Here is a 13,122-nt window from a genome sequence, read left to right on the forward strand (position 1 = left end):
TTTTCTCTTATTGAGCATCCTCGGCGGGGAATCAACATACCAAATTCAGTTCGTGATATAAAAGTATCGTATCACTATCATAACACAACATACTACAACATACAACCATTAAAACGATCTTCGGCCTCACCGGCGGCCCCAGCAGGAACTCAGCACAGGAAAGGACTTCGGCCTCACCGGCGGCCCCAACAGGAACACAGCACAGGAAAGGTCTTCGGCCTCACCGGCGGCCCCAGCAGGAACACAGCACAGGAGCGAACGTTTTATTCGGACTCGACGCTTGTCCGATCAGCCTGGACGAGTAAAACGAGTTTGTGGATTGGCCTGTTGAACAGGCCACGTTGCGTTCGAATTTGACAACTGCGGACGACGTTGTTTTCATCTTTGAACACCTCAGTAATCCTTGCTAACTGCCAATCGTTTCGAAAATTGGTTTCTTTCAGTAGGACAACGTCGCCGATTGAAAAGTTTCGGATCTTGTGTTGCCATTTTGATCGTCGTTGCAACGTTTGCAGATACTCTTTTCTCCATCTGCTCCAGAATTCATTGGCGATGTGTTGTACTCGTCGCCAGCGTCTCCTGGAATAGAGATCGTTGGCAGAGTAGTTTCCTGGTGGCGGGAGAACTACCCTGCTTTTCATTGTTAAAAGATTAATTGGTGATAGTGGCAGTTCACTATCATCAGACAAAGTGTCTGTCAAAGGTCTAGAGTTGATGATAGCCTCAATTTCAACTAGAAGAGTGAGAAACGCCTCGTTGTTAAGACTCAGCCCATGATTGTAAATTAAAGAAGAAAAAATTGACCGGGCTGACCTTATGAGGCGCTCCCAAGCGCCTCCCATATGACTTGATGAGGGGGGATTTCTCTTCCATCCCATCCATTCGCCACCTTGTTGTTGGAGGAAGATTTCAATTGTCTTGTCGTCCATTTCATTGATTGCTCGTTTCATTTCGTTGTCGCAGCCGACGAAGTTGGTGCCGTTGTCGGAGCGAAGCAGTCGAACTTGACCTCTGCGACCAATGAAGCGTCTCAGCATCATGATGAAGTGATCAGTGTCCATATGACCGGAGCTCTCTAGATGAACTGCTCGTGTGTTTAAGCAAGTGAAAAGGGCGACGAACTTCTTTAAAGTGGATCTTCGTTCTTTGACTTGAAATGGGCCGAACATATCGACCCCAACGTAGGTGAATGGAGGGACTTCTTCTGTTCTTTCTGTAGGTAGGTCTGCCATCAGTTGTGTGGAACACTTTCCTCTGTTGCGACGACACTTGACACAATCTTTGATAATTGATCTTGTGAGTGAGTTGAGGTTGACAATCCAATAGCCAGCAGTGCGAACAGCATTCATTGTAATTCCTCTTCCACAGTGAGCTACTTTTGAATGATACCAACTGACAATCATTCTTGACAATGCATGTTTCTTTGGTAAGATAATAGGGTTCTTGCATTCTGGGTTGAGGTTTGATTTTCGAAGACGACCTCCAACTCGAAGTAAACCATTGTCGTCGACGAATGGGTTCAATGAAGATAGCTGACCAGTGTACTTCTCCTCTTTGTTTGTCAGAGAAGAGATGTCTTTATGGAATGAATTCTGTTGTATCAGCTTGATGACTGTTACTTCTGCTGCTTGCATGTCGTCTAAGGTGATTTGGGTGTAATTAGACTGTTTTGATCTCCATATCATTATTCTTGCAATAACTCTTTTCAGCTTCCACCAGTTATTTGTCTGTGAAATGAGATGATTGATGAAGCTCGTTTGCTCACTGTGACCTTTGATCATCAAGACTTTCTTCTTTGTTTTCACCTCTGGATCATCAGGTGAAACGTCATAGATTGCGGCTTCAGTTTCAGTTTTGTAGGGTTTCTGGAGGAATTCAGGGCCTTGAAGCCATCTACTTTCATTGAGTTTTGATGCCTCGATTCCTCTTGAACCAATATCACTACTATTGATTTTGCCTGGGACATGATTCCATTGTTTGTTGGTTGAGTTGTCGCGAATTATTTCTATTCGATTTGCGACGAATACATGGAAGGATTTGCTTTCGTTGTTGATGTAACCCAGGACTACTTTGCTGTCCGTCCAAAACACATGCTCCAGGTTTTCATACTTCAGTTCTTGGTTGAGCAGGTTAGAAACTTTGATAGACGTTACAGCGGCTGTCAATTCCATTCTAGGAACTGTAATCTGTTTTAGGGGTGCAACACGTGATTTTCCCATCAGGAAACTTGTTGAGATTTGCTCTTTATCATCTGTCAGCTGCAGATAACTGCATTGGCCATAACCAATGGTTGATCCGTCAGAGAAGTGGTGGGCAGTTGCTTTGACGACTTTGCCAAAGTTTTCAGGCTTGAAGCATCGTTTGATGGTTACGTTTTCTAGACTGGGAAGCTGCAATCTCCATTTCTCCCATATGGCACGCTCTTCGCCAGAGATTTGGTCATCCCAGCTTTTGTCGTCTTTGATGAGCTTTTGAAGTAAGCGTTTGATGAGCAGCATGACAGGTGCTGCAAATCCAAGTGGATCGTAGATTGAGCTTACTGATGACAATATACCACGCCTTGTTAATGGTTTGTCTTTGAGAACAATTCTGAAGTTGAACTCGTCGTTTTGGATGCACCAAGACACACCCAACACTCTTTCTATTGGCAAGGTTGATGTGGATGAGTCGAGGTTTTTGATTCCTTTCATTCTGTCTTCAACTGGAATTGTATCAATGATTGCTCTTGAGGTAGATCCAAGTTGCACAAGATTGAATCCACCATCATTGCAAAGTGCTTTGGTATCCCATAATAGCTGTTTTGCTTTCTCCTCAGTGGTCGTGGATTTCAGTAGATCATCCACATAGAAGCTTTCTTTCAGAATCGATGTTACTTCTGGGTCGTATTTTTCTGAATTGTCGTCTGCAGTCTTTCGAAGAGCAAAGTTGGCACAACTTGGAGATGAAATTGCACCTTGTAGATGAACAGTCAACCTGTACTCCTTCAGTTCTGAGTTCAAGTCTCCATCTTTCCACCAAAGGAATCTCAAGAAGTCCTGTTGATCATCAGGAACTTTGACTCTGTAGAACATCTTCTCGATGTCTCCGAAAAATCCAACTGGCTCTTTTCTGAATCTGGACAGTACGCCAACAAGTTGATTTGTGAGATCAGGACCCTGTAGCAGCATCGAGTTTAGAGATATGTCTTTGAATTTGGCACTACAGTCGAACACGACACGAATCTTGTCAGGTTTCCTGGGGTGGTAAACCCCATGGTGTGGGATGTACCAAGTCTTACCATCATTAGGTTCAGTTTGACATGGTACTGCATAGCCTTTATCGATGATGGTCTTCATGAAGGCTTGGTAATCTGTGAAGAATTTGTCATTAGCTGTCAATTTCTTCTTGAGGTAAATGGCTCTTTTAACAGCTTGACCACGATTGTTTGGAACATTAGTGTTTCGGTCTCGAAATGGTAATGGTAACACATACTGACCATCTACGAACTTGCTTTCTTCTTGCATCATCTTCATAAACTTCTTGTCGTTCTGGGAAAAACACGTCTGCTTTTCATCATTACTTGCAAGGCCAGAAGATGGAGCTTCATTGAAGTCGTGTCTGTACATAGTGAGTAGCATTTCTTTAAGATCAACCTCCTTGACTTTGTGTTTGGTTACGAAAACACGAAAACGATTTTTCGGTAGGCCTACCGGTTCGATTGACTGATAATCTTTGTGTATTCGAGCTCGAATTGGAGGAATTGATTGGTCCTGAAACACACCATCCCAAAATGTTCGAATTGTTCGATATGCTTTGGACCATTCTTTTGACTAGCAATGGTTTCCAATGGTTCAAGGGCTTGAGGGCAATTTGCTTCCGATCAAAAGCCCAACTTTGATGTGTTGACTTGAAGAAGGAAGGAAACTTGAAATTGGCTGTAGGTACTTCCACTGGATCAATCTTTCCTTTGTTGGTACATCTTCATCGTCAACGGGCAAGTCTGATTGACTGTATGTACGAGGGAGGTGAATACGAATGGAATCATCATGAACAGGTGAAACCACTAAGTCATCGACAGCCCTGCATCTTTCTGTTTTCTCGCCATGAATTGTCTTGATGGATAATGAAGTTGTGGTACTACTAGCATCGATTTCTTGTAGAAAATCAGTGTTGATAAACGTCCCTTGACTCCCATTATCCAAAAAGCAGCAAAGGTTTTTACGAAATTTGGACTGTCTTTGTGAAACAGCCTGACTGGTACGACACATAATCCAATCGAGTCGTCGAGATTAGAAGCAATACGTCCTGTTTTCGTTGGCGGGACATAGTAGTCATGTAGACTTGTTGGGTGCAGCTCTTCACAAGATGTGCACTTCTTCTTTCGGTTGCATGTCTTTGCTGTGTGTTTACTGCTTGTTGGCTTCAAGCAGCAATAACAGAGTCGCTTGTTGAATACGTAGTCATGGCGATCCTTTGGAGGTAGCTTGATGAAATTGGCACAATCATCCAAGTCATGATTTTGATCACATAATATGCACTTAAGTTTACGTCTGTTGTCAGAAGGAGGTACTTTGTTGAGTCCAGTCTTCACGAAAGGTCCTTTCTTCTCCGGCTTTGACTTTGGGTCACTCAATGCACCATGAGAAAACAATGGGTCATTCACCAACGTAACTTCATCTTCGATGAGTTGAATGAAATGTTCCAATGTAGCTTCGCCACCGACTTTACGTACCTTCAGAACAATCTTTCCCCAACGGTTTTGCAGGTAAGATGGTATCTTTTTACTGAGGGTTTGAAGCACTTCTGGACTGTTCGATCTTGACGACTTGTGACAATCTGTAGTTGACTTGAATTTGATCAGAAACGAATGAAATTTCCTGAAGGCTTGGGCGTCATTTGGTTTGATCTTTGGCCATTCTTTGAGTTCTTTCATGTACTCGCTGTACACTCTGTATGGGTCTCCATAACGTTTTTTCAGCAATTCCTTGGCATATTTGAATCCTTGATCTGAAGCCATATGAATGCATCCTTGAACGAGTTCGTGTGGTTCACCTTTCAGATAACGGAGAAGTCTTGTAAGACAGCCTTTTGGATCTCTAATTTTCCGTTCGACAGCCTCATGGAAAGAAGCCATGAAGAATTCGAAGTTCAAGGGGTTTCCATAGAATGGACTGATATCAGCATCTGGGGCTTGAAGATAACCCATCATCTGTGAAAACAGGTCATAAGTCTGGTCCACCGGTCGTTGTGGTGAATGACGAGGTGAGGTCTCAGCCACAGCAAGTGAAGAAGAAGAACTCTGTGGATTGTTTCGAATGGTATACGCCCTTTTTGATAAATTGATTGGGTGATTTAACAAGTCGTTTGAAGCAGCCTGAGGGCGTGGCAGGTTTCCTTGGGTGTACCCAGAAACTGGAAAAGGTGGAGCGACGGAGATACTCTGAGATGGAGCTACAGACAAAGCATCATTATTCAGTGGTGACAATCGTCTTCTGAAAGATAGACTGGCAGAAGAAACAGCGTAAGATTTTGGCAGAGATGGAGGGTGTGGCACCGTGATTGGAGCATCGACAGCAGGAGTACTGTGCTTGGCAACATAATCAGTGACATAGCTTTCATTTGATGGAATGTCGTAAGGTATGTCTACTAATGGATCTGTTTTGGAGAATACTTCTAGCTTCGACTGAGCAATGGCAATTTGGAGTTCATTATCGATCAATTCTGCCTCGATTTGAGCTTGCCTCTTTTTCGTGATATACTGTTGCTCTAACTTTAGCTGTTTGAGTCTGGCTAACTCCATCAGATGAGCGTTCTTGATAGCACCTGCCTCAGACTCTAGCTTTCTTGATTCGACTTCTTGTTGAGTTCTAAGTTCTGTGGAGTTCTGTGGAGTTCTTGGTTCTTGACTACTGGGACCAACAGATCCATTCAACGATCTTTCAATTATTCTTCTCTTGATAAGATGAACTGATTTGTCTAGCTTTTCGACCAAGTCAGAATACTTCGGTTCGTCATGTTCTAACAACATCTGACATTTTGTGTGAGCCACTAGCAACTGTTTGAAATATCTTTCTAACTCTGCATAACCTTCTTCGACATCTTCTGAATTGATCTCTAACATAGCCTTTACTTTAGCAATCTTTTCTTTAACGATTTTCTGGAGTTTCAAGCGATCTTCTTGCCAAAGGGCGTGCTGTGTCAATATACCACGTGTTACTGGGCGGTGCTGCACGCCGCGGCCCGCGCGTTTAGACGCCATTGAAATGCGAGTGAATGAACACGGTAGAAAACTGGCTGGATGTAAAACGATAAAATAGCGATAACGATATGTGCGATACGATTGCGAACAGAAATCGATAACACGATTGGATTCGATAAATTCGATTCAAAGCGACTGTACACGAGTCGATTTTTTGATAAAACGATATGAATCGATGAGACATGAAAATCGGTTCGATTCGATTAATTCGATAAAATTCGATTGGATTCGATGAAATCGATAAATTTCGATGAAATCGATTGAATTCGATGAAATCGATAAATTTCGATGAAATCGATTGAATTCGATGAAATCGATAAAATTCGATTGAATTCGATTAGATCGATAAAATTCGATTGGATTCGATAGAATCGTTGAAATTCGATTAGATCGATACGAGTTCAAATCAAAACAACATTTGATGATTTTGAGGATACGAGGTCGATTTGGCCGGAATCGACTAAATACGATACGAAATCGAGTCAATAGAGATTCGATTGGATACGAGATACGAGACCAGTTTTTGCAAACTGGTTAAATACGAAATTAGATACGAGATTCGATACGATACGAGAATCGGTAAGAAACGAGAATCGAAACGAAACGGTTGAGATAGCAATGCGAAGCATACGATATGGTGATAACTTTTTTACTGTAACGGCCACAGGGGACGTTGGGAGGATACGAAAGGTGTGCGATAATTTTCACTGATTGGATTGCTATTCCAAACGCTAAACACAAAAAAATACAAACTCTTAGAATATGTACAAACGAAAAACTTTATCCTAAAGCTATCTTAACCTAGGGCTATACAAGCAAACACATTAGAACATAGATAGGATAGAAATAAAAGTTTACTGACTAAATACAAACCAAAATAGATACTAACTAAAAAAGTTTTCCACGACACCAAAACAAGCACACCAAAAATTGGACTTCACATCACATACACAACATTACTACTGTTACATAAATGTAGAAAATTCGTTTACAATTTAATTCATACGCCTCAAAATTCTACAATTCCCTAATGACCTAATTATATACATTATAAATATTACTAAGATGACACACAAAAGACGCAATAAATCGAATACACTGAAGACAATGAGAGACGCAATCCCAAGTGACTAATGACGTAATATAAAATTAAAACATATCAAAACAAAGGCCAGCGGCCGTCACAGTATATCCCCAAAGTTTTCTTAAGGCAAATAAGGCTTGCCCTCTGTCTTTGTGAGAAACTTCAGAAAAAACAAATGAAGCGACTCCGCACAAAGGTCAAAAACCCTATTTTTAGGCACCCCCCCCATTTTTTTTCTCTTTTCTCAAAAATCGGGCTCCTTTACATTTCATCATTTAAAAAAAAAATCAGAAAAAAACTAATCAGCCAATCCCGAGAAAAGCTTGTAACAGACCAACGGACGTGGACGCGGACATTGGTTAATTTAAAGGACCTCTGAGGTAGGGCCAAAAAGATAAGAGAATCCCAATTTTTAAATGTTCTTATAAAAAAAAGTTTAGATCCGAGATACCGGGAAAAAAGAAATGCGCTTTTATTTTAGATTTAGTCAAGTTACGATATCGTTAATTAGTTTAATGATAATTAAACCCTGCGTCATTTTATGCTTTTCTTCAATGACAATTATGAAGGTTGTTGTTAGAGCCGTTTTAAGGAAACTAAAAATATAAACAATCAGTCAGAAAATATAGCGTTTAGCGCAATTGCATAACGCATTAAATTTCATCATTGATTGTTGATGGGGGGAGAGGGAAGAGGTGTAGGGAAAAAAGAAATTTCCAGTTGCAAAAATCAGTTTTATGATGGTGGGCATTGTTATCAATTATGTTTTTGTGTGAAACAAAACAAAGAAATATAAGGAAAAGGCGATTTTCGGCAGGAAATTATTTTTTCTCAAAATCGCATTGCTAATACGCATCTTTGCGCCAAAAATCAGAAAAAAACTAATGAGCCAACCTTGAGATTGGACATCGGTTAATTCAGAACCTCCAGGTAGGTCCGAAAAATGTACAGAATCCTGCGAGTCCCCATTACCCTGTCATTTTTCATCACGAGGGTAATAAAAATAGAGCTTTAAACAAATTTAAACTCGAATTTCTTACGCATTACCATTTTGTATTAGTATGTAAATACTCAAAAAACTTGTGAGTAGAGCGAGAAAATCAAGGAAATTGAAACCCCTTCCCCTAATCGGACGACTTTTGGGGGCACCAAAAGAAAAATACACCAAGTTAGCGTTATCCTCTTCTGAAATACTTGGCAACAATAATTTGAAATTTAAACTCTGTTCACAAAAACATACCTAGCTAGATTCAAGATTTTTGGTCCAAAATATTCAATTTTTCTTTCCCCGTTTAACTGGACGCTCTATCCCTCGACTGTGTGTGAATGTCTGATGTAATATAACAATGGGGGCAGGTCTAAAAGCCTGGATGTGATGGGTACACAAGTGAAGCATGTGGCCAAAGCCCGGTGTGATCATTTTTAAGCGCTTTTTGTTGCCTATAAGCCAACGACCATTATACCTACTTTAAGTTAAGTATCTTTTAAAAAATACAGAGTCTTGGGTCAAACTGAAGTCTGGAATAAACTGAAGTTTTGAGTCAACCTTAAGTCTGAAGTAGACTTAATACACAAACAAGAAGCCCGTTGGGCGTGAAGGCCCAGCAAAAGTGAAATTTTTTTCCACAAAAATTCCAAAAAGTGTTTAACAAGAATTCAAATTTCCCCAAGGAAAGAGACGGCCAAAGGATTTTAAATTTTACTGCGTCAAGCAAAACAAAATGATAAACAAACCGACAAGGTGATTGCGCAATGAATAGAATCTCGATTCGTCGGCACAGCGTAAATATATGATTTTGAGCTGTGCTTTACACGGTAAATAATAAAGTCTTTTTGAAAACTAGCTGAGAGACCCGTCTACTCTGTTCGTTTGATTTCGAATTAAAACATTTAGTTAAAACGAATAATTATATAGAAATAGCAGAGTAGCCGGGTATTTTTGTAAATGCCAAATCTGGTCGCATAATTCTATTGTCTGTTAAACAATTGTTGAAATCACGTGATATTATTGTTTTGATTTGAAGTGCGCAACCCTGATTGGCTAACCTTATCAACGGCTTTTTGGCACGAAATTCAAACCAAATGTAAACAAATTCAAACTGGGTCAAAAATACCATACTCTCAATGAGAAGTTTCTGATGAGATTTTTGCTTATGTGGTGTAAGTTTGAATAGAGAGTATGAATCTCCAGACTATTTGAAAACAAGAAACCAAAAATGAAAGTGATTAAAGGTAGAATTTCCACTCAGAAAGCTTTATGAAAACTTGAGCAAAAACTATAAGATATGACAGAATGTTGAAAAAGTTTACACAGAAAAATCACTATAAAGTTTCTTTGGTTTGAAAGTCTCTTGACCACTAAAGCAAAGAAGATGTTCAACACATGAAATCAATATCCTCGCTTCGACCGCCATCTTGTTTTGTTTTGAAAAAATTTGTTGTTTAAGTAGCGCGGAATCAGAAAATATATATATTTTAGCCATATACCCGACTTTCACAAGCTTTTCCTTGTCCAGACGGCAAGAAGTGTGTTACTGGTATTAAGCGCCGTTTCTACAAAAACGCACAGACAGAAGGAAACACGGACAAAAAATAGTGGCCCACTCGCTAGCGCTAGGTCAATTAATACAATCAAAAGTCTATTTCAAATTAGCTGGCAGTGTTTTTACAAATCTCAATAACTTTTGATAGAATTTGAATTAAAGTCTATTCACGATAAGTGTGCACTCTTTTTTCTTTTACCTATAACTTTTGAAGGAATTATTCAATCTTTATAAATTTGGTGTCATTAGAAAGATATTAGTGAGTGGAACAATTTAAAATAAAAATATCTTCAAAAATATTCTGAAAATGAAGATGAAAACGAAGAAGAAAAAAATGAAGATCTTGTAGAAAAGTGCTATAACTATCATTTTCACTGAAGTGAAACCTTGATCATCGAACGTCATCACTGTGAAAAAATTTCTCAAAAATAATCATTCAGTCAAAAGATATCAAACAAAGTTATAAGCTAATTGACGTCTAGAAACGCTGTTTTCTGCTGTTTTTTGGGGTCAATCACTTGTTAACTTTGTATCATAACTTTGTATTGAATAAATATTTTAGTGAAATTTTTTCACAGTGATGACTTCCAAAGATCAAAGAATCTCTCCAGTGAAAATGAAAGTTATAGCACTTTTCTACAAGATCTTCATTTTTTTCTTCTTCATTTTCATCTTCATTTTTAGAATCTTTTTGAAGACTTTTTTATTTCAAATTGTTCCACTCACAAATATCTCTCCAACGATACCAAATTTATAAAGATTGAAGAATTCCTTCAAAAGTTATAGGTAAAAGAAAAAAGAGTGCACACTTATCGTGAATAGACTTTAGTTAGCGGTTTTGTTCTCGTTAAAAAGATAATCTGGAGTGGAATATTGTAAAAAAGAAAAAAAAAATTAAAACATGGAAAAACAAAGATGGACAAGTGATAATTTTATGGACTTACCTCGTTATGCATTTAACGACATATATAATTGATATCTACTTGAGCATGACCGTTAAAACAATCATTCGCAACACAAATAGTGACGATTTATTAGAATTCGTCGTTTGTTTTCATAATTGTCCCCCATGCCCATTGGGGTGGTTTCAAGGGAGGGGATTAGAAGGAAAAGAACATCTATCTCATCAAAAAAATTGAGTAATTTGGCTAGGAACATTGATGAATTCTTATAAATAGTGATTTTTATGGATAAAGATTCAATTATTGAGGCGTGAAAATCTGCTTCAACCACATTTTACCGATGGTGGTACCCTGCTTTCATGCAAAAAATCAGGAAAAATTAATTATAAAATATTTCACAAAGTCCAAAAAAAACTTTTTTTTCAGTGTTCCCGTTTCATATCAGGCACATATTTCATATCAGGATACTGCCTTCGTATTGTAAAAAAAAAACGTAAAAACGTTTTTCTTTTCCTACTTCTGACCAATCTTGCTCCACATCCGTGTCACTCCAATGTGAAAAAGCTTGCGAATTGAAATTGATGAGTATCAAACAATATCACTCTTATTTAACTCTTTAAGCCAAGGTCATTTTTTCTAAGTTTTTTAAAGGAAATCGCTAGCTCAAACTTTAAAGGCTTATATCTCCGGCTCTAGAAGGAGTTAGAAGCTCGTTTATAGCCCGTTGAATAGCTTACAGTCTCCTCTTTCTTTTAAGCGCCTTCAGTGCCGCCCAATTAAGGAAGGACAGGGTGGGTGGTTGCTAAGCGGGGGGGAAGGTAAGGGAAATTAAAGCAGTCAGGCCCTGACTAAATGATAGAAAGGTGCCGAGTGGCACCCGAGTGATATTTTAAACTAATTCGTTTGAGGACAGAATCAAGTTAATCAGGGCCAAATTTGGAGGTTCTTGGATAACTCATTGACCAAAAATGGCCAAAAGTGGATTCTTGTCAATTATTTTTGACTTTTTAGCTTAAAATCTCGCTGAAAAGACTCACTTTTGATTTTCTTTTTTTGCTTCGCCATGAAGCCCAATCCAATTCATACGAGACCAAAAATGACGATTTCTAACTCAAACTAGGCATTACAGGAGGGCTTCACCCTCCTACATAGCCCATGTTTGATATATACGACATTAGCACTTAAAGGGTTAAAAACAAAACCTTTAAGACCGCGGTCTCCACTTGCGCGCGCTCTGATCGCACTTTTTCGAGCAATACTTCCACGCTATTGGCCAAAGGAAAAATGAAGAAACTCCATTGGTGCAATCTGACGTAACGGTTGAAAAAAGTTGAAATGTGTTCAGCTTTATTTTCGAGCGAGCGCTTCATTTTTATGACGTAATCTTTTTTCCAAGCAAAAAGGATTGAAGTCAAAAAGTGCAATCGCAGCGCGTGCAAGTGGAGACCTTTAATGATGTTCTAAGATCAAAGAATCACTCGTGTGAAAAGATAATTATAGCACAATCATTGAAGAAGTTGATTTACTTCTTCTTCGTTTTCAATCTTCATTTTTCGATCTTTATTATGACAATATCCCACTCCATTTTGTCTTTTCAACGAGCACAAAATCGCTACTTAATTCAAATTCGATCAAAAGTTATTGAGGTTTGAAAAAACACTGCCAGCCAATTTGAAATAGACTTTAGAAGGTTGGATTGGAGTTAAGAAATCACGGAAATGAATGTGATGTCATCAAACTCCTTAGACAAATATGAATGCATCAATACAAAGCGCCGTCACTGCAACTTTGAACCCAGCCCCCTCTTCTCAGGTGTATTAAAAAAAATTAAGAATTTACCAAAAGTATTACCACGGTCGCTTATTGGTGAACGTTTGAATTTGCCATAAATCACGCATGGCTTTTCGGGCTTCTTTGATCTCTTTATCTGTTGGATCATTGGTGATGTAACCAGCACACGCTGATAAAGTTCGGATGGTTTTGGGTGAGATATTCAGTTTGATCAAAGTTTGTGCTGACACTCATATGAGGTTTACCAGTGATGGGTGCTTACGAGTGGAGATTGATGGAATCTAATGACAACACTGTTGATATATCACTCTGATGCTCATTCTTCAAAGCAGTCGACAAAATAGCGGTGTTAGAAACAGCGCCAGTTATTTTTTGAGTATCTCGCAATTCGAAATATTGGAAATTTATTTTGGTTGTAAGAAAGATTGCATTTTTTTTGACATCCTTTGCATCTGCTAGTAAAACGATTTGCGGGTTATGGACGAAAATAGAGACTTTAGTCTCAGGTCTTTCTTGATCACCAGTGCAGATTAAAAATCTTTTTTTTTTCATCTTCATTTACGA

At 38.9% G+C, this 13,122-nt stretch overlaps 1 protein-coding gene across 1 annotated transcript; it reads right to left on the bottom strand.

Moving 5' to 3' along the window:
• Positions 1–263: 263 nt before the first annotated feature.
• Positions 264–3,617, bottom strand: LOC136798812 (uncharacterized). Its single transcript, XM_067055487.1, has one exon. The coding sequence runs from the start codon at positions 3,615–3,617 to the stop codon at positions 264–266; it is 3,354 nt and encodes a 1,117-aa protein (XP_066911588.1).
• Positions 3,618–13,122: the final 9,505 nt, after the last annotated feature.

The sequence above is a fragment of the Clytia hemisphaerica genome, unplaced genomic scaffold (assembly GCF_902728285.1).
Source record: "Clytia hemisphaerica strain Z4C2 unplaced genomic scaffold, Clytia hemisphaerica genome assembly, whole genome shotgun sequence".
NCBI classification, from domain to species: Eukaryota; Metazoa; Cnidaria; class Hydrozoa; order Leptothecata; family Clytiidae; genus Clytia; species Clytia hemisphaerica.